Below are 20,529 nucleotides of genomic sequence, written 5' to 3' on the forward strand. Positions count from 1 at the left end.
GTTGGCCAACCTGCCCCGATAGTCTTCGCTCTTCACCACGACCACCCCAACAGCTGCAGCAATGGCGAACCCTCGTAATCCCGCGTTCCTGCTGGTGGCGTTCCTCTGCTTCCTCGCCACATCCGCCTTCGTCTCGGGCGCCACACGTACCAACCCCCGCGCACCGGTTCTTCATCTTCATCTTTGCCTCTTTCTTATTTTCTCACGTCTCCTCAACAGTCGAGGTGTGCCAGAGCGGGGCCTGCGCCTATTCGTCAGTCACCGCGGCCCTGCTGGCGGCCAGGGGAGGCGACGTGGTCCACGTCCAGAAGGGCAACTACGCCAACGAGGCCACCACCAACGTGATCGTCAGCTCCGACATCACCCTCAGGCACGCACTCCGAACACATCTCTCATTTCTTCACAGCTTTGTTGACGTTACTAACATCGTAGACCTCAATCTTGATGTATCGCTTGCCGACAACAGCGGCGACCAGGGCGCTGTGATCTCGCTTTCGTTCGCCTACCCGACCAACCAGTGGCTCAGCATCAATGGCACCCTCACGCTGGTGGGCGATCTCACGCTGGTCGTGAACGCGGGCAACTGGCCGAACAACGGTACCGTTATCCCTATGTCACCCCATCCCTCAACCGAGATCTTTCCCTCACGTTGCAGCCACAATTGCGCCTTACAGCCATCCTGGTGCCTGCCGGCGGACAGCTCGTCCAGAAGGGCAACCTCAACTTTGTGGGCGGCAATGGTTCATCCCCCCCCCCGCAGAGCCCGCTGCCATTGCCTAACGCCCATTGCGCTGATCTTGTCGACAACTATGTGTAATACAACCATCAGCGCGCTACGGCGGTTCGGGTATCACCGTGCAGGGCGTCTACAAGCAGACCGGTAACCTCACGGCCGCGACCACCGGCACCACGGCCTTTGGCGGTTCGTCGCGCCCTCTCTTTCCCACTTCTGAGTCTCCGGCACCGCTAATATATTTACAAATGCCGATGTGGGGTACACCAGCCATCGTCCAGCTCCAGGACCAGGGCACCTGGCTGCAGGATACCGAAGCCAGCGTTGACATGCAACTTCTCCGGAGCACTGGTTCGTTCACTCAAAGCACAAAAAAGGAACGGTGGATAGAGGAACTTTTTACCAACCAACAATTACAACCACCGCTGGCAGGCGTGTCGTTCTCGAACGGCGGTTCGTGGCTTCAGAAGGGCGAGATCAACATGAAGCTTGATCAGAGCGCGAATGGTACGAACACGCGATGCTATTAATATAGGCTGATTGAGTGTGCCCACTCGTGTGACTCACCTTCCCCCCCCCCAACTTGCTGCATCTTACCCCGCCACCCCCAACAGGTGTTGCTTGTCTTGTGAAGCCCAACAAGGTCTGGGTGCAACAGGGGCGCGTCAACATGATCACCTCTAACTTCAGCGTCGGTACGTGTGGGTGTCGTATGTGTGTGTGCGTCGTGCAATGCCGGCTTCTGACTTGTTTACGGCCAATGATCAATGCTGAGTGCAGGCATCTCGCTCAACACGGGCAAGTGGCAGGGCTTTGGTGACATCGACATGATCGTGCTGGACTCTGGCAGCGAAGGTACGACTAGTCGCCTAACACCTTTCGTGCGCGAACACTCACTCACCTCCCCCCCACACGGTGTCTGCTCTCTGATGACCATCAGGCATCAGTTGCTACAACCCCACCGTGGATGTGGCCGGCCGCGTGCTGGTCCAGCAGAACGGTGCCTGCTACACCCTTCTGGGTACGTTACCGCACTTTGCATTACGGTGGGTGGTGGTAGCTCACCCTTCTCCTCCAGTCCCGACCAGATGCACCCTCAAGCCCAGATTCTGCCCCTAAAAAGCACCAACCAAAAGTGTTGCTCCCGTTGCGAGCGGTCAGTTCTGTGGGGCAGGGTTCTGTGGCTCCCCCCCTCTTCGTTCTTAGTTGCGTCATGGATCCCTAGCAACCAACTGGAAAACACCAAGTGAAAGTCGATAAAAAAATCACCAAAAAAGCTTGCCACGATCATGCCGCCTGAACAACGTGGTGGCTCACGACGACGGGATGAGCTGCGTGTACTGCGACTATTGCAAGGCGGGATGTGAAGAAGGCGCACGGGGTAAACATACTTATTGGTTGTGTTCGCGATGTCACACCGACATGTGCGAGCTCTGCTATGAGGAGGTGGACGAAGCGACGGCCACCAAAAACGGTGCACAAAACTGGCACCGAAGGAAGGAGGCTCTCGCGGACTGCCGCAAGCACGGGCTGGTTCACGTGACCAACATGGGCACTGGCGCCTATAGTTGCGATGTCTGCGAAGAGACGATAGAGGATGCCGAGTGGAGGCAACACATTGACTCCAACGGAAGGAGCACGGACGTCTGTAGGCGGTGTCAGCCAAGTGAGAACATGGCTAATTTGCTCTTCCAAGACGCCAGTCTGAGCGGATTGACACGCCTCGATGCCAGTGGGTTCGGGTCGCTGCTGGATTGGATTCCCATCGGACACGACGAAGACCCGGACACTTATGGTCAGTACGTGAATGTAGTGATCGGAAAAAGGTTTTGTTAAACACCGTGGTGAAATACAATCTCATCGACACGCGTCAGAACATCGCACAGAGGCAGCGTTCCCTTGAGGAAGTTGCAAGTCTTGCAGCACGGCATCGCGTTCTCGACCGTGTACCCCACGGTGTTGTCGGTGCGATCCACGCCACCTGCCGACCTTACACCGCAAAGGTAGCATGGAGATCCGAGTAGTTCGTCGAAGTGTGACCGCTCGAGCTCGAAGACGAGATTCCTCTTGGCGGCCTTCTTCATGTAGGTGTTGAAGGTCGAGTTCGTGATCTTCTTCTCGCGATTGCGCAGGTGCGGCATGTCCGTTTTCGCGCTTCCGGTGTGGGAGAAGCGATGTATGCGGCGCACGGATTCGAGGAAGGCCGACGCACTCAAAGTGCCTTTCATGAAGTTGCAGCGTTGGCAGCACGATGCGACGTTTCCTGGCACGTACCCGACATCGTTGTCGGTTCGATCGATCCCGAGCAGCTTTCCACCTTCGTCGCCCTCGCGGTTGCAGTAGTGGCAGCGCGCGTTGAACAGTCCGATGGCTACCTCTTTCCCGATGGTGATTTCCCGGCCGTGTTGACGCGCGTTCACTTTCAGTCGCACCCATCTTCCCTCTTCCGATTGCGCATAGGCCCTAATCTTTCCTTCGGCTGCCCTTACGCGGCGCCCGAGGGTGCGACTCCACTTCCCGTACCGTAAGCTTTGCGTTTTTCTTCGTCCCAATCCCGATTTTTTTTTGTAATGCGAAGCCGTCCTAGCTCAGTCGGTAGAGCGCAAGACTCTTAATCTTGTGGTCGTGGGTTCGAGCCCCACGGTCGGCTACCTTTTTCTCTGTTGTCGCTGAAGCTTCCACCAGAAATGACGATTACATCAGGCGCCGTACTTAGGCGTTTTGCCCAACTTGAAGGCCAGCTCGGCCACGAACTGCTCGGCGGCGATGTTCCCATTGGCACCCTTGCTCTTGACCTCGGCCTCGGTGAATCGCTGGACGTCGTCCCTTCGCGTCGATCCCTCGTGGTAGTAGGTCGCCAGATGGCCAGCCCTGCACAGCACATCATCCAAACCCCCCCCCCAAGTAGGAATGAATGTCTGCTGAGGGCAACAGAAGATAAGTGAAGCAATATTGGGGGGGGGGGCTCTTACGGGAGTAGCGGAGACGTCTTGCCATCGATGACGGCGGCGCTCTGGACGGGGTAGTAGAGCTTGGAGTTGGGCTTGGGCTCGTCGCTCGCTGTGACCGATCCGCCAGACAGGCGTTGGTATGTTAGCGAGACGTACACAACACGCATGACACCACACACACACACACATACACGACACACACGACACACGGACGCACACGGACACGACGGCAGTGGTACCGGGAGAGGAGTGGCCAGCGATGACGGAGACGAGGGGCTTCTTATTCTCCTTGGTGGTGAGCAGCCGGGCGACCAGCTGGTCGGCCAGCGCGAGCGCGGGGAAGTCTGCAGTGGCCTTCACGTGCACGAAGGCCAGGTCGACCTGCTCCTGGGCTGCAGTAGCGAGTACGGGTTTATATCAGCGGAACTCTGCACACAACACATGACACTTTGCGGCCCAAAGCCAGAGCGGAGCGGAGTGTGAGCGTAGCATAGGGGTACCGGCGGCCAGTTGTCGGGTGGTTTCTTCGACATCGCCGCCGCTCTGGAGGTGCACCACGACGGGCACGCGGAGGCTCTCGCCGAGAGCAACAACCTCGGGGTCGTTTGACAGCAGGCCGAGCTTGAGGCTGCCGAACCTATTGATCACAACACACGGCACACACCGCGTCAGCGATGCCCAGCGGGCGGGAGAGAGACAACGTCGACGTACTTCTTGTAGAGGGAGGCGAAGCTCACGTCATCCTTCAAGAACGGGCCTTTGCCCTCGGCGTCGTAGAGCGAGCCGTAGATGCCCAGGATCTGCAGCAGCTCGCCAAGCTCGTCCCGCGCTGAGATCCACAGTCACGCGCAATACAGATTTAATCAGATGTAGTAGCTTCGTGCAGATTTTATGTGCACTTCATCTATGAATGGAATGTGATTGATTTTCTAGATGAGGGGTGGGCATACGAAGAAGGCGAGGGAAGAGGCGACCGCTGCAACCCAGCTGTGCCAATCGGTCGAGCCCCTCGCTGTGCTGCTGCTCAAGATCCGCAAAGGGCACGCCCTGCACGAAGACCACGACCGCCTTGGCCACGGTGTGGGGCGGCAACACCGGGTACTGCTGCTGGCTGCCTTCCATCGATTCGATGTCCTTCTTCCTCGTTTGGGCAAATGTGTTTCGAAAAAATTCGAACATTTCCGAGACAAGTTTCTGTGAACATCGACGTGGATGACCAGGCCGTGGCTCAAGCCCGAGCAGCCGGAGCTGTGCTCGAGGGCGAGGTGCACCGATCGGAGCTTCGGGACATGGCCTGCATGGCTGACCCTTTCGGCCACGGCTTCTCCTCCACTTCCACGCCGACCCACCCTACGTCGGCGAAGGCCCGGAACAAGAATAAATAAGAAGATAAGAGAAAAAGAAAAAAAACAATGAAAGAAAAGGAAGCAAGAAAAGGAAGGAAGCATGTACACGCTGCTGGGGGCCGAGGTGTCGCTATATACCGGCAAGGTGCGGGCCTACCTGCGCTACAAGCGCATCCCCTTCACCGAAGTCGTGGCAAGTGCAGAGGTGCGTACCTTTTTTATTTATATTTTTCTTATCTTTTCTATTTATTTATTGCAGATTATATAACCTTTTTATAACTCTGTTGGCTGCATAGGTCTACCGGACGGTCATCATTCCAAAGACGGGCGTCAGCTACGTATATGTGCACCTTGCCCACCACAAGTTTCTCCATGCTAACACTCACCACACATTCAAACACGCACACACTCAAACACGCACGCGCACCACAAGCAGATTCCAGTGCTCTTGACGCCAGACGGCGAGACTGCAGTGCAGGACACGACCGACATCATCGACTTCCTCGAGCGCAGGTGCGACGACTCCACGCCTCTCTTTCGCGTTTGTCACACGTCTTGAAGTGTGTTGGAGGGGTCCCACACGCCCGGCGGTGAACAGATTCCCCACCAACCCGATCTACCCCGCTACCCCATGCCAACGGCTCGTGTCGCTCCTCTTTGAGGTACCTACCTATGCGGGTGTCGTGTGTCGTGTCGTGTTTTGTCGTGCGTGCGGTTCGGGTAGCTTACATAGACTGTGTGGCACCCAGGTCTACGCCGACGAATGGCTCGTGATCCCGGCCATGCACTACCGATGGAGCTTCCCGGAGAACCTCGACTTCATCTACCGCGAGTTCGGGCGCACGAACCTCCCCGACGCCTCGGCCTCGGCCCAGGTACACACCTCTCGCTCCAACCGCACACGCGCGATAGCTCACTCAACATTCCTGGAATTTCACGTAGTATGAGCAGGGCAAGAAGGTCGCGGCCAAGTTCGCGGGCTCCCTGCCCTTCCTGGGCGTCAGCGACCAAACCAAGGCCGCCATCGAGGTTCGAATTCCAACGTTGCATTGCGACCCACACCCGTAATTTACTGGGCCTGGACGTGGAATGTCAGGAATGGTTCGAGACTTTCCTGGGGCAACTCGACGCCCACTTTGCCCAGCACGCATTCCTGCTCGGCGGGCGGCCCACGCTGGGCGACTTTGGGCTGATGGGTCCGCTCTACGCCCATATCTCGCGTGACCCCTACCCCGGCCGGCTCCTGCGCGCCAAGGCGCCCCACGTCGTCCAGTGGCTCGAGCGAATGCAATTCAACCACCCCCCAGGTACGCACCACACGACACACACGACACACACGACACACGACACGCATGACAAACGCACACCGCTCCACAGGTGGGTTTGGGGGCTTGCTGCCCGACGACTCGGTGCCGCACACGCTGTTGCCGATCCTCCAACACATGTTCGACGAGCACTTGCCGGTGTTTGTCGACACAATGGCGAGACTCTCCGAGTTCTGCCGGGGCCGGGGCGGGGCGGCCGGCTCAGGCCGCATCCCGCGTGCCCTCGGGTGGCACGACTTCACCGTGGGCGGGGCCAAGGGAAGCCGCCTGGTCTACCCCTACACCGTGTGGATGTTCCAGCGCCCACTCGATTTCTGGGCATCTCTTTCCAGGTGACACGCACGCACGCACGCACGCACACACACACACACACACAACGAAAAAGAAGAAGAAGAAGGTGGTGTTGATGATTGTGGTGACAGGGAGGAAAAGGAGGCGGTGGAGGCGCGGGTGCTGTTACCGCTCCGGGGCGGGCGGGAGAGGTGGGCCGCAGCGGTGCGAGCGGCAGGCCAGTGCCGTGTGCACCGAGAGAACAACGTGATCGTGTGGGACACAGCACAACACACAGCCGCCAAGCTGTGATACATTCCAATACGTATGTGATGACACTGAAGTGCATTTCAGAAATGACTACATGTTAGGGGGCTATTTTAATAGTGTGTGGGAGCTATTTCTCTGGTTCAAGGCTTTATTGCGCCTGCGATCATGGGCACAGCAGTGAGGTGACATGCTTGAATCCCTAGATCTGCTGGTAGCCTCTGCCGCACATCCTCCGCGCGCTGTTGAACAGGAAAACATTACCGTCCTGTGTGGGCCACACCACTGTTAGATTTTGCTATGAAACAAACAACACACGAACATACAACACTGTGGAGGGTTCCATTTTGTGCGGGAGAGGGGGGGGGGCAAAGAATGAACCTTGACGAGGCCTGGAAGAGCCAACCAGAACTGGCTGTTGGGGATGATCTCAAGTCCCTCCCTCTTGAAGTAGAACTTCTGCACCACCAGTCCGCCGGCGAAATACACAAACGTCACGCTCACCAGGCTGTTTGTTTGTTTGTTCACCCAAAAGTTAGAAATGTCAGAAGCTACCCAATTAATTGCCCAATACTGGTGAGTCCCACACGTACCAGATGATGAAGATCCAGCCTCCTGCAAGCCCGCCTGAGTCCGAGCTGCCTCCGCCGCCACCGCCGCCACCGCCGCCGCCGCCGCCGGTCGGGCAGGCGTAGGATGTGCGCCACTCGAACTCCCAAATGTAGGGCTGGGGGCTACCAGATGGTGGAATGTAGGTCGACTTGATCTTGCCTTCGCCGGCCTTCGCGTCGCAGATGTAGCTCACCTTCGACCCGCGGGTGCTCACCGCCGTGAACGACACCATGAAGCCCTCGCCACCATTGGCCACTGAAGCAGAATTCCTCGACGTTAAGATTGTGCAGTTTTGATGAGAATGAATGGTGTCCGGAGGAGGAGCATGTAGGGGCGTACAGGGGCCAACCGTGCCCTTGCTGAGAACGCCCAGGGTGAAGACATCTTTGACGTCCTGCTGGCACATGGCCGTGCTGGCATCCGTGCTAACGCACCGCGGTTCGCCACGCACGGGCTGGCAGGGCGAGTTGTAGTACTTCCAGCCACTCGAGTCTGTCCTTGACCACCCCGGGGGGGGGGGGTTAAAACCGACCACAAAGGCCCAGCTGGCGCTGACGCGTTTCGTGGGGGTGAGGGCGGGGGGGGGGTACCGGGGTCGGTGGCGGAGGCCTTGGAGGTGTAGAGCTTGGCCAGGTTGGTGAGATCATACTTTTTGCTGGTGGTCGGATCGGTGAAGGTGCACAGCTGGAAACCTTGGGCGGCCACCAGGTGCACACACCACACGCCCAGCAGCACCACGACGACGGCGAGGGCCAACGAAACTCTCATCTTCTCTCGTGGTGAATCTGGAAAAAAATGGGCAGTGAGACACGAATAGCAAAGGAGAACGCCCGCACTCCGCAAGATTAAAGGTGCAAAGATAATAACAACTACAACACTCAGGTAATTGGAGGGCATACTGGAAGAGATTGATTCACTTGATGGGAGTGGCGCTGCAGAGCAAAGCTAGACAGATTTCGACAGCGCGGGAAAAAGGAAAGGTGAGCTCTAATAAGGGTCCTATTGTCATTTAAAAACTCCCTTGTGCACTTGTGAAAATATGAGAAAAGTAATTTTCATAAGAACAGGAAAACTTACACTCATTCTCAAATGAGAGGTTCAGTCATTTTCAAAAATGATTTTTGTGTGTAATATCCCTTTTCTCTGAAAAGAGAAATCCTAGGGTTGAATGATATGGCAAGAGTGAGCTGCAGTATTGGTGTCCTGTGGCATGTGCCAGGGCCAGGTTGGTGGGAGCCATCCCTGCATGCTGCACCTGCTTTCCCAGCCAGGCCAGGTGATGGTCACTTGGCACACAGATGTTGGAGTAGTTGTGGGAGCAGGGTGATTGGGGGTACAAAACACACTGTTGGGAAAAAAGTGACAGTGCATTGGAAATTAGTTCTGTCAATAATTCCCATGTGGAAATGTGTTTTTCAAACAAGTTTCAACACAGAAAAAGGTCAACAAAAACAAGTTCCAGTGTGCATCACTACACTGATGTTACACATCCCCCAACTACATCACCAAACAACACTAAAATAAGATTTGTGTAAACAAGACCAGATGATGATCACCACACATGAAACATACAATCAGAAAGTAACCTGTTCTCATGTGATTCTGATCATACTGATATGGGGTGTTGAACCAGTTAATCCTGAATTTGGTGGCACAGCTTTGTTTTTCTTCACAGTTCTTTTTCTTCATTTTGCATAATCACAGAAGGAGGGCACAGTTGTGACTGAGGAGTTAAAGCAGGCCATACCATCTACCAGGATTTGGCAAGGCATGCATAAGATCAAAACCATGTCAAAACATACTTAGAACTTGCAGTCATTTGAAATGAGAGGTCACAAATGACTGTGGAATTTTCATTGTGCTAAAATTGTGTGAGATTTGACATTTTTGATTTATAGGGCAGTTTTGAAGATTTGGATCTGCATGTGATTTTGACATGCTAGACTGCTGCTTATTGTGCGATTACATTGGTTTCATCACCTTTTTATGTTACACTATTTTCTGCGTATTTGCCCAATCCAGTTCTGTTAAAGTGGGATAAAACCCAGATTGTTGTAAAACTGCTTGAAAGATGGGGCGGGGGATGAAACTGATGTAATCGCACAATATAAGTGATATTGAGGGACTTGAGATGAAAAAGATTAGATAAAAACTTGGAATGTGTGGAGGTAAAAGTGATTTTATCAGTGTGAGATGGACCTTTGTTGTGGTGGAATTTTAACTTCAGGAATAGTGCTCATTCAGCCCAAATGATGTGAGGTTCACCATGAACTGGATGTGAGAGTAGCACCACTGATTATGGAATTGATGGAGGGTATGAAAGCAAAGGCAAGGTGCATTTTGAAGTTGTTCAGAGGAGCACTAACACAAAACAAGCTAAGTTCAGATTTTCTGGATCGTGTACATGTGCACAATCAACTTAGTATCTGCTTTCATAGGCACTTGTTGGTGCTGTGTACACCAAGCCCCTACTTTCAACTCACTCAAAAAAAGAGTCCACTTCTTCCACAATTTGTCATTTTACAAAGAAGGAAGGACGAATTTGTGCTTCCCTGCCATCACCATGTGCATTTCACACTTATTTTTAACTCAAAGCTGTCTTGGGAGTTACAGAATGACCAAGGGATTGTCAATCACCACAGATTGACTCCATGGTCCCTGTAGCAGTGGGGGAATAAAGGCCAAAAGTTGTTTTGTTGATGATCATTCATGTTTAAGGGAAGGGAGTGGACCTTTGCAGTCATGGGCATAGCAAGTGCTCAAATCCCTAGAACTGCTGGTAGCCTCTGCCACACATCCTCTGCGCACTGCTGAAGAGGAAAACATGACCATCCTGAATGGGCCACACCACTGTTAGATTTCTTGAAGAAAGAACAGAATGGGGTAAAAGCACCTTGACAAGGCTGGGAAGAGCCAACCAGAACTGGCGATTGGGGATGATCTCAAGTCCCTCCCTCTTGAAGTAGAACTTCTGCACCACCAGTCCACCGGCGAAATACACAAACGTCACGCTCACCAGGCTGCGTTTGTTCCCACCACCAGGAATGTCAGAAATGTCAGCGCAATTCCAGAACGATGCCAATAATTATGGGTCTCAAACGTACCAGATGATGAAGATCCAGCCTCCTGCAAGGCCGCCTGAGTCCGCGCTGCCTCTCCCGCCGCCGCCGCCGTTCGGGCAGGCGTAGGAAGTGCGCCACTCGAACTCCCAAATGAAGGGCCGGGGGCCAGTGGATGGTGGGATGTAGGTCCACTTGATCTTGCCCTCGCCGGCCTTCGGATCACAGATGTAGCTCACCTTCGACCCGCGGTCGTCCACCGCCGTGAACGCCACCACGAAGCCCTCGGCACCATTGGTCACTGCAGCACCATTTCGGGTTTGTCGTGTGTCGTGTGTCGTGTGTCGTGTGTCGTGTGTCGTGTGTCGTGTGTCGTGTGTCGTGTGTCGTGTCGTGCAGTGGGAGGTGTGCGGTTTGATGAAAATGAATGGTGGAGTAAAGGGGCGTACAGGGGCCAACTGCGCCCTTGCTGGTGGTGCCCAGGGTGTAGACGTCCTTGGCGTCTTGCTGACACACCGTCGTGCTGGACTGCGTGCCGACGCACCTCGATTCGCCACGCACGGGCTGGCAGGGCGAGTTGTAGTACTTCCAGCCACTCGAGTCTGTCCTTGACCCAGGGAGAGAGAATGAGAGGAGGGGAGGGTTAAGGCAGGCTGAGGCGTTTCATGGGGCGGAGATTCGGGGGGGGGGTACCGGGGTCGGTGGCGGAGGCCTTGGTGGTGTAGAGCTTGGCCAGGTTGGTGAGATCATACTTTTTGCTGGTGGTCGGATCGGTGAAGGTGCACAGCTGGAAACCTTGGGCGGCCACCAGGTGCACACACCACACGCCCAGCAGCACCACGACGACGGCGAGGGCCAACGATAATCTCATATCTTCGCTCGTGGTGAATCTGGGAAAAAATGGGCAGTGAGACACGAACATCAAAAGACCCGTACTCGTAGCTCGCAAGATTGAAGGTGAGGATAGACGAACAGTCCAACTTTCTATTTAGAATCGAAAAAATGGACAGGAAACGAGCAACACCACAAACACTCAGGTCATCGGAGGGCATACCGGAAGAGAATCGTATCACTTGAGGGGAGTGGGCGCCGCAGAGCAAAGCTGGACAGATTGCCACTGCACAGGCGAAAAAGAAAACCCATCAAGAAGGGCGTGCACCTAATAAGGGTCAGGTTGCTGAACTTGAGGAAATGTGCGCAGAAAAGTAAGAAACAGAAAAGCGGCTGTTTTGGAGATTATAAAATGCGTTTCAAATGCGTTTCAAAATCCCAGAAGGGCTAGCTGAGCACAAAGGTCCAGCGAGCGTCTCCGTCAGGTCCGCGCTCTGGGCAATGGCGACGTGTTGAAGCATCATCGCACCTGCCCATCAGTTTTTCTTCATCATTTGTTTGGTAAATCACGGGCGACCTGGAAGCGAGTGCGATCATGGGCGCAGTGGCGAATGGGCGTTGGCTCCCTAGATCTGCTGGTAGCCTCTGCCGCACATCTTCCGTGCACTGTTGAACAGGAAAACATTACCGTCCTAGAGACGCCCCACCACACCATACAATGTCAGATTTTACTATGAAACAAAACAACCGCTCACACACAGAGAACAGAGACCACCTTGACGAGGCCGGGAAGAACCAACCAGAACTGGCTGTTGGGGATGAGCGCAAGTCCCTTCCTCTTGAAGTAGAACTTCTGCACCACCAGTCCGCCGGCGAAATACACAAACGTCACGCCCACCAGGCTGCGTTTGTTTGTTTGTTCACCACCACCAGGAATGTCAGACAGGCCAGAACACAATCCCAGAAAAATACCTAATAATTGTTAATCCGACAGGTACCAGGTGATGAAGATCCAGCCTCCCGCAAGGCCGCCTGAGTCCGAGCTGCCTCCGCCGCCGCCGCCGGTCGGGCAGGCGTAGGAAGTGCGCCACTCGAACTGCCAAATGTAGGGCTGGGGGCCACCAGGTTGTGGAATGTAGATCCACTGCAACTTGCCCTCGCCGGCCTTAGGGTCGCAGATGTAGCTCACGTTCGACCCGCGATTATCCAACGCCGTGAACTTCACCACAAAGCCCTCGACGCCATTACGCACTGCGCAGTACCATTTCCTGTTTTTGATTTGTGGTTGTTGTTGTTGTTGTGTGTGGTGAAGGAGTACTAAGAATGAATCAATGAATGGTGGTAGGAGGAGGAGGAGGAGGCTATAGGGGCGTACAGGGACCAGTGGTGCCCTTGATGATTGTGCCCAATGGGTGGACGTCCTTGGTGTCCTGCTGGCACACGGCCGTGGAGGTAACCGAGCTGACGCACGGCGCGTTACCCGACTGGCAGGGCGAGGCGTAGTACTTCCAGCCGTCCGGGTCTGTTTTTGGGGGGGGGGAGTCTAACGCCCCGGGGGATGTTTGTGGGGCTGGCGGAGATCGGGGGGCCGGTACCGGGGTCGGTGGCGGAGGCCTTGGTGGTGTAGAGCTTGGCCAGGTTGGTGAGATCATACTTTTTGCTGGTGGTCGGGTCGGTGAAGGTGCACAGCAGGAATTCTTGGGCGGCCACCAGATGCCACACCACACGCTCAGCAGCACCACGACAGCAAAGGCCAACGAAAATCTCATATCTTCGCACAAGGCAGTGAGTCACGAACACCCAAGGGGGAAAGCACAGTACAAATTGCAATTGGACAAATAGAGCTGAAGCTCAGTCGATTCAGTGCTGCGAAGCACTTAAGGAGTTTGGAGCGCAAAGCGAGAGGGCATTCACCTAATAAGCGTCGTCAACTGAAAAATCCATGGAACATTGCATTGGCTTGTTGAGGTGATGACGCATTCTTTTAGGCGTCGGCGAGCGGCGCAACAATGGCGGCCTCTGTCTGCGCTCCTACCACTACGGGTTCGTCGGAGTGCTTGTCGCCCTTCGCGTCGTGCCCCACTGCTCCGCCCGCGCTGCCGCTTGAGTCGGTCCACAGCGCCGCCGCCGCTGCCGGTTCGGTTTGCCGGCGAAGAAGCCACGCGGCGCGGCGCTCCTCGACCTCCTCGTCGGTGTAGAAATAGCGGGCCACCCAGTCGAGCGTCTCCGTCAGGTCCGCGCTCTGGGCAATGGCGACGAGTCGCGGAATGACCGAGGGGTCGTCCATCGCCACCTTCTTCCTCAGCCACGGATTGACCCGATGGTACCTACAGCGGCGGTGGTGGTGTTGGAATCGCACCGGCCCATCAGTTTTTTTGTTTTTGGTAAAACATCATCATCTCATGGGTGCGGGAGGGGACTGAACCGTTCGCCCAGCAGTTGGCCGCACATCTGCTCGGAAAGCAAGTCCTTGGCTTTGAACAGGAGCTCGGGGAACGTGGTGCGCCATTCCAGCAACCCCCTTCCAATCGTTCAGTGTGTGTGTGTGTGCGTGTGCGTGTGCGTGTCGTGCGTGCGTGTGTGCGTGTGTGCGTTGCCGTCGGTCGTGTACGGTAAGAAAGACGATCAAAGAGGCGGGGTGATGATGTTCGTATGTAGTACCAGTCGTGCTCGAGCCCGTCGATGAACTTGTTGACCATACCCGTGCCCAGGGACAGCACGCAGATGTCCTCCGCCCTGCGCAAGCACGGCGGACTCACGTGTCAATCTCGCCAGCGAGATCGGGCGCGCGGTGGGGGGGGGCATCGCCAGCGAAACGGCCACGCACCTCTGCGGGTCCTCCATGTTGGCGCCCATGACCGTCACGGCCGCCGTCAAGGCCGGCGCGTTGCACATGACGCCCGCGTCGATGTGTTTCTACACGCACCCAGAGAACGAAAGCGACGTCGTCAAAGAACGAACACAACAAAAGCGGGGGGGGGGGTGAAGGTACGTACCTTGAAGCTGGGGAACACGATCGGCGCGGCCGCCGAGGCCATGACGTAGTCCCACACCGGCGCCTTCATGTCGACATCTTCAGCGATCGGCGGTGGAACGTCATCGTCAACGCTCGCCTCCTCCTCTGCTTCTTCGCTGCCGATAGTGTTGTCGTTGTCGTTGACATCGTCGTTGGCCTCTTCCGCCTCGTCATTGTCGTCGTGGTCGGCCGACTTCCGCTGGGCGCGTCGCTTCATGCGGCGCACGCGGCTTTCCTTCTTCGCCTCTTTGGCCTTGCCGCGCGGCTCCTCGGCCGTCGCCGTCGTCGTGGTGGTCGTGGTGGTCTTGTCCCTGTCGTCGCGCCACGTCTTCCACAGCTTCTTCACGCCGACCCGCGTCTTGTCCTGCTTTTCCTTTTCTTTTCCCCTCTTTTCCTCCGAGCCCGACGCGTGGGCGTCGAGGCCGCCGTCGGGGGCGCTGTCGGCAGTCGACAGAATGTCGTCGGAGCTCAGACCGCGCCGCAGCGGAGGCAGCGGCGCCGGCCTCTCCCGGAGCTCCTCCTCGCAGTCGCTCAGCGATCGCTGCTTCTCGCCGGCCTTCTTCACCGCGGTATTGTTCGTGGCGCTGTCGCGCGTTTTGATGGACTTCTTGGTCTTCTTGTTGGTCTTCTTCTTGTTGCTGTTGTTGGCCCGCTCGATGCTTTCCCGGCTGTGCCACGAGAAGAGGCCGAAGTGGTGCTTCTCCTTCTCGGCCTGGGGCGAGGGTCGGCGCGACCGGCGCGCGTAGGGATCGCCCTTGCGCGGAATGTTGTGGTAAATCTACCAAAGAACGAAAAGCGAAGAAAGAGAAGAGAGGAAAGTGTGAGACAAAGAGAGCGAAAAGCGAATGAGAAAGAGAGAAGACGTACCCGTGGCTCCCAACTCCTCTCGGCGTCGTCTCCGCCATTGTCGAGCAAGAAGGAGGGAATCAGCAGGTTGTTGGGCACGCCCCTTAGCGGCAGGTTTTGCAGCAACTCCGTGCCCACGATGCGGAAGTTGTGATTCGGGTAGCGCGCCCTGCACGAAATTAAGGGGAATTGATTGGCACCTGGTTGCGACACGACACGACACGACACGACACGACACGACACGACACGACACGACACGACACGACACGACACGACACGACACGACACGACACGACACGACACGACACGACACGACACGACACACAGCACGACACACAGCACGACACGACACACAGCACGACACACAGCACGACACGACCAACGACACGATCCACGACACGACACGGGTGGTGCGCGTACTTGGCGCCGATGCCGGCCAGGTTGCGCTTTCCGTCGTCGCTGAAGCCCACCCGCTGCGGCACGATGTCGTCCCCGTGCTGCTCAAAGCAGGACCGGATGAAGTTTGGCGAGTAACCTGAGCGTATGTCGTCGTGTCATGCGGTGTTGCGTGTGCGTGTGCGGGTGCGTGTCATTTTTAGGATGAACGTGGCCAAGTCTTGAGCGCCTGCAGCCCAGGGTTGTCCGGCGGAGTGTACCGCAGGCCAGGCCACAGCAGACCATGGAGCCACCCGACACGCCCGCAAACAAGTCGACCCTCTCCATCAAGTCGGGGTAGACCTCGAGAAGCCGCTCCAAAATGACGCACTCGAGAATTGCACGCAAACCTTCATAAGCGAAGTATGAGAAGCCCGTGCGGTGTGTGCGGTGTGTGCGAGGCTGCGTGTGCGGTGTGTGCCGTGCGTACCGCCTCCATCAAGGCTGAGGATGCGATAGTAACCCGGCGGCCCCGCCTTCTTGCTTTCGTTGATTCGCCGAATGTCGTCGGGGTTGTGCATGTCCCACAGCAGCCCGACTATCAGCGACCCGCCATTGAGAGGTGAGCACAAAGAGCGAAACCCAAGCCAAAAGCGAAGACGACGACGAAGGTTTGGGGGGGGGCGCACAGGGGGTCTTTCCAGCCTCGGTCTTGGCCCGCTCGCAGTCGTCCCTGATCGAGTTGCGCAACGCCGTCCCTGTCATATGAAAATCGGACACACGCGTGTTACAGGCTGGTCGTCAACACACCAAAGACAGCCATCGCGGCGAAATCGATGAGCGGCGTTGTCGCCAACGTACGATCGGGTGTTTCTTCCACCGTGGAGTCTGGACGCAGTTCAATAAGGAGGAGACATAAATGGAAGTGATCAGCATCACTGTGTGTCGTTGGTCGTGTCGTGTCGTTGGTCGTGTCGTGTCGTGTCGTGTCGTTGGTCGTGTCGTGTCGTTGGTCGTGTACGGACGACTTGGACTGTCGGGTGACCAAGTCCCACATGTACCAAACAGGGTATTCAGCCCGGCCGGCGGTGACACCGACCTCTTGCCCCGATCCTTGCGCGTCGCTTTACCTGCGTATTTCTCTACAAAAATAAACCAAACAGTAACATTTGACAAATAAAAACAGTAAATTACTCCGCAAATAAATAAATAAATCAATAAATAGAGTGATGTCGCACCGCCTGACGAGCCGACGGAGCCGAGGAGACGCTGCAGGCCGGCCGCAGCGGCATCGATGCGCTCCTGGAGGAGAGCCGACCACGCGCCGAGCTTCTCGCTGGTCTCGAACAGGAACGTGCGCTTCCGCTTCGTCTTCTTGGACATGACCACCAGCGGGCGGTGGAAGTCGAACAGTCGCAGCCGCGCGGCCGCCGCGTCCTTCCACATGGCGGCCTTGCCGCGGCTGAGCGGGCCCTTCAAGGGGTCGACCAGGGAGGAGGCGGACCGGGGCGGCCCCGGGTCCTTGTCTTCGACTCCGGCCGCCTCGGCGCCTTCCGCCAGATCGTCCTCCACCAGCACCATGTCCCTGTAGGCAATCTCTTTCTGCGATCGCGTCAGTGTGCGTGCGTGCGTGTGTGTTGTGTGTGTGTGTGTGTGTTGTGTGCGTGCGTGATGTGTGTGTTACATACGAGCTTCCCGTCCATGGCGAGCCATTCGAGGGAGTGCCCGGTGGCCACGACAAAGTGGCGGACCCAGCCCTTGTCCTCTTTCCGCTTCACCCACAGCACGCCGGCTTTCCTGAGGCCCGAAGGCGCCTGGCCCAGTCCACCCACCCGCCACCCGCCACCGAGTGACCATAGATCATTGGGTTAGCGATGATTGGCGGACACATAGTAAAGCAACACAGCATTAGTTGCAATTGCTGTGAACGACGATGGCTTAATGGTCAGACAGCGGCGGCCGATACCGATGTCGAAGAGAGGGAGTCGAAGTAGTCGCGCCACTCGGCCCGCAGGGCGGAGGAGTCGGCGGCCAGGTGTAGGAAGGGCTCGGCCGAAGCCGGAGCTGAAGCTGGGTCGTCGGGCGACGACGGCGTCGCATGGTGCCGGAGGAAGAACCACCAGCCTTCCTTGCAACCGAAGAGGACCCGCGGCCGCTCCTGGCAGAGCCCGAAACTCACCGCCACGCCACGCGACAGGTCCGCTCCGTCCTGGCCACATCACAGCTAGGAATATAAGTATTTATTTATTAATTTATTAATTTACATGTAAAATAATAAACTTATAGTTATTTATATTAAAATTGATGTAATATTGGTCTACGGGGATGGAGGAAGGGGGATATTTTTTGTGGGGGGGCACCTGCACGCTGACTCGGCGGTAGGCGAGGCCGTCGTCGGTGGCCTCCACAACCACCAGGGCACGACCGTACGGGCGCTGTTGCACCACCTTCTCCACAGCCGGTGTTGTCTGCATCATCCTCACCACCGCCAAGGGTAGTTAGACTGCTCCGGCCTCCACGTTCCGTTCCAAAACAACGGCCTTTCTTGATGTTTCCGATAACAGTACATATTTTTTAATTATAACACAGAAATTGTTTCCTGTTTACACGTGATGTGAGAAGGATGCACTTCATTGCGACCGTGCACACGCTCCCACGCCGGCGCCGAGAGAGAGAGTCGTCAGGCTGATGGGAGACGGATGCCAGAGTTCTTTTTTCTCGTGAACTTTGGAGTTCCTCTTTATGACGTCGGGGGGGGGACCGCGTGCTCATGCCCTGAAGCAGATCTGTGCCTTTCACTTCAGCCTCTACGTACTCGATTTGGATGAGATAAAGCTGTTGAGGTTTCTTCCCTCCTCTTCCTCTGCTCTTTCTACGTCCTCCTTCCTTCTTCGTCTTACACCACACCAACACATCGGAAGATGCAGATTCGCGTCTCCATCGCCGTGCTGGCGGTAATCTTTGCGCTCCACTGCGCGCTCGCCACCAGGACCATGGTGGCCCCGGCCTCCACCATGTGTGCCTTCAGCGGCGACTGCACCAGGGGCGACTGGACCCGCCTGCAGAAGTCGGCCGCCGACATCCACCCCATCATCATCGCCGTCAAGCTGAGGAACGGCGCCGAGGCCAGCTGCGACGCCCTGCTCATGGAGATCTCGACGCCCGGCTCGCCCAAGGCCGGCCTCAGGTACACCCACGAGCAGGTGGGCCAGCTCCTGTCCAACTTCGACAACACCCGCACCGTCGAGCAGTGGCTGCGCGCCCACGATCTCGCGTACGAGACGGCGTCCAATGGCGATTTCATCCGCGTGTCGGCTCCCGTGGCCCGTCTCGAGCGTCTCCTCGGTGCCCAGTTCCACGATTTCTCGTCCAGGACGCTCGGTCTCACCGTCCGCCGCACCGCTTCCATCTCCATCCCCGAGAATGTACGTTGGCCCATCCCTCTACACAATCAATTGATTTCACCGCACACAACGCCAAACTCGTTTTAATTCTTCTTTTTCTTTTACAAATTTAATTTATTCTGATTGAATGATGAATGGGGGGCTGCTAGGTGGCGGCTGCGATCGACTTCATCGGCAACACCATCCGTTTCCCCGACCTCAAGGGCCGCTTCACCATGATGACCCCTGCCGGCACCCACGCTGAGCGCCAGCAGAGCGACACTGTCTCGCCCCAGACCATCTGGAAGTTCTACGGAGGTACGCGTTCTACAACTCTTTTCACTGATCTTCTTGAGCTGACATTCGCGACAAACACCTCTCTGTGTGTCGTGTGTGTGGTGTGTGCAGTGACCAACACCACCGTCGACAGCACCATCACCCAGTCGCTCTTCGAGTCGCTCGACCAGAGCTTCTCGCCCAGCGATCTGACCACCTTCCAGAAGGAGTTCGGCCTCAAGCAGACCGCCGTGAGCAAGGTGATCGGCCCGAACGACCCCAGCCAGTGCAAGACCAACCCGGACAACTGCGGCGAGGCCAACCTCGACGTGCAGTACATGATGGCCGTCGCCCAGGGCGCCGCCACCACCTACTGGTCGATCCCCACGTCGGCCCAGGACATCTTCCTCGACTGGATCGTGGCCCTCGCCGGCACCCCCAACCCGCCCTCCGTCCACTCGATCTCCTACGGCTCGATCGCCACCGAGAACCCGCAGAACGACATGACCCGCTTCAACACCGAGGCCTGCAAGCTCGGCCTCAAGGGCGTGTCGATCATGGTCTCGTCCGGCGACGACGGCGTGGCCAACTTCGAGGCCCGCGGCAACGCGACGGCCTGCGGCTTCAACCCGTCGTTCCCCGCCACGTGCCCCTACGTGACCGCCGTCGGCGCCACCATGGGTCCCGAGGCCGGTCAGCCCGAGGTGGCCTGCACGTCCAACAACGGCGGCCTCATCACCACCGGCGGCGGCTTCTCGATCTTCTTCAAGCGCCCGGCCTACCAGGACGCCGCGGTGAAGCAGTACCTCGCCAACGCGCCCAACCTGCCCCCGACCTCCATGTTCAACGCCAACGGCCGCGGCTACCCCGACGTCGCCGTCTTGGGTCACAACTACCAGGTCGTCATCGGCGGCAACACCTACTCTGTCTCTGGCACGTCGGCCTCGTCGCCCGTGTTCGCCGCCTTCATCACCCTCATCAACGGCCAGCGCGCCACCATGGGCAAGGGTCCCGTCGGCTTCATCAACCCCACCCTCTACCACCTCTACGACCAGAAGTCGCCCGTCTTCAACGACGTCACTGTGGGCGAGAACAACTGCTGCGCCGGCAACACCCCGGACGAGATCACCTGCTGCCCGTACGGCTTCAACGCCACCGCCGGCTGGGATCCCCTCACCGGCCTCGGCTCGGTCAAGTTCCCCCAGCTCCTCCAGGCGCTCTCCACGATGATCTAGAAGA

At 56.9% G+C, this 20,529-nt stretch overlaps 8 protein-coding genes across 8 annotated transcripts; 3 read left to right on the forward strand and 5 right to left on the reverse strand.

Annotated features, from left to right (window-relative positions):
• Window positions 1-61: 61 nt before the first annotated feature.
• On the forward strand, window positions 62-1,852 carry ACA1_077900 (uncharacterized protein; the record flags this gene model as incomplete). The annotated part of the gene is made up of 10 exons (XM_004336524.1): window positions 62-146; window positions 220-597; window positions 675-740; window positions 830-922; window positions 1,004-1,084; window positions 1,166-1,240; window positions 1,348-1,428; window positions 1,514-1,588; window positions 1,674-1,754; window positions 1,812-1,852. The coding sequence occupies 10 exons, from the start codon at window positions 62-64 to the stop codon at window positions 1,850-1,852; spliced, it is 1,056 nt and encodes a 351-aa protein (XP_004336572.1).
• Window positions 1,853-2,565: 713 nt separating this feature from the next.
• ACA1_077910 (uncharacterized protein) lies at window positions 2,566-2,874 on the reverse strand (the record flags this gene model as incomplete). Its single annotated transcript, XM_004336525.1, has 1 exon — window positions 2,566-2,874. One exon carries the CDS (start codon window positions 2,872-2,874, stop codon window positions 2,566-2,568), a length of 309 nt encoding a protein of 102 aa, XP_004336573.1.
• Window positions 2,875-3,432: 558 nt separating this feature from the next.
• On the reverse strand, window positions 3,433-4,863 carry ACA1_077920 (uncharacterized protein; the record flags this gene model as incomplete). Its single annotated transcript, XM_004336526.1, has 6 exons — window positions 3,433-3,604; window positions 3,706-3,793; window positions 3,924-4,076; window positions 4,185-4,321; window positions 4,396-4,513; window positions 4,635-4,863. The coding sequence occupies 6 exons, from the start codon at window positions 4,861-4,863 to the stop codon at window positions 3,433-3,435; spliced, it is 897 nt and encodes a 298-aa protein (XP_004336574.1).
• A 267-nt stretch (window positions 4,864-5,130) lies between these two features.
• Window positions 5,131-6,762, forward strand: ACA1_077930 (glutathione Stransferase; the record flags this gene model as incomplete). Its single annotated transcript, XM_004336527.1, has 8 exons — window positions 5,131-5,235; window positions 5,327-5,368; window positions 5,467-5,543; window positions 5,629-5,692; window positions 5,780-5,905; window positions 5,982-6,059; window positions 6,127-6,337; window positions 6,485-6,762. The coding sequence occupies 8 exons, from the start codon at window positions 5,131-5,133 to the stop codon at window positions 6,760-6,762; spliced, it is 981 nt and encodes a 326-aa protein (XP_004336575.1).
• Window positions 6,763-7,180: 418 nt separating this feature from the next.
• On the reverse strand, window positions 7,181-8,272 carry ACA1_077940 (Autophagy-related protein 27 protein; the record flags this gene model as incomplete). The annotated part of the gene is made up of 3 exons (XM_004336528.1): window positions 7,181-7,400; window positions 7,486-7,996; window positions 8,095-8,272. The coding sequence occupies 3 exons, from the start codon at window positions 8,270-8,272 to the stop codon at window positions 7,181-7,183; spliced, it is 909 nt and encodes a 302-aa protein (XP_004336576.1).
• Window positions 8,273-10,271: 1,999 nt separating this feature from the next.
• Window positions 10,272-11,434, reverse strand: ACA1_077950 (Autophagy-related protein 27 protein; the record flags this gene model as incomplete). Its single annotated transcript, XM_004336529.1, has 5 exons — window positions 10,272-10,304; window positions 10,398-10,524; window positions 10,609-10,864; window positions 11,013-11,165; window positions 11,257-11,434. 5 exons carry the CDS (start codon window positions 11,432-11,434, stop codon window positions 10,272-10,274), a joined length of 747 nt encoding a protein of 248 aa, XP_004336577.1.
• A 942-nt stretch (window positions 11,435-12,376) lies between these two features.
• On the reverse strand, window positions 12,377-18,105 carry ACA1_077960 (phospholipase; the record flags this gene model as incomplete). The annotated part of the gene is made up of 19 exons (XM_004336530.1): window positions 12,377-12,645; window positions 12,776-12,916; window positions 12,990-13,122; window positions 13,430-13,721; window positions 13,820-13,915; window positions 14,056-14,130; window positions 14,222-14,310; window positions 14,391-15,188; window positions 15,278-15,425; window positions 15,677-15,791; window positions 15,913-16,041; window positions 16,122-16,229; window positions 16,321-16,389; window positions 16,493-16,519; window positions 16,693-16,761; window positions 16,870-17,233; window positions 17,320-17,445; window positions 17,598-17,840; window positions 17,992-18,105. 19 exons carry the CDS (start codon window positions 18,103-18,105, stop codon window positions 12,377-12,379), a joined length of 3,405 nt encoding a protein of 1,134 aa, XP_004336578.1.
• A 447-nt stretch (window positions 18,106-18,552) lies between these two features.
• ACA1_077970 (Prokumamolisin, activation domain containing protein) lies at window positions 18,553-20,525 on the forward strand (the record flags this gene model as incomplete). The annotated part of the gene is made up of 4 exons (XM_004336531.1): window positions 18,553-19,056; window positions 19,185-19,332; window positions 19,423-19,541; window positions 19,578-20,525. 4 exons carry the CDS (start codon window positions 18,553-18,555, stop codon window positions 20,523-20,525), a joined length of 1,719 nt encoding a protein of 572 aa, XP_004336579.1.
• Between the last annotated feature and the right edge of the window lie 4 nt (window positions 20,526-20,529).

This window comes from Acanthamoeba castellanii, assembly GCF_000313135.1.
Source record: "Acanthamoeba castellanii str. Neff unplaced genomic scaffold scf7180000084614, whole genome shotgun sequence".
NCBI classification, from domain to species: Eukaryota; Discosea; order Longamoebia; family Acanthamoebidae; genus Acanthamoeba; species Acanthamoeba castellanii.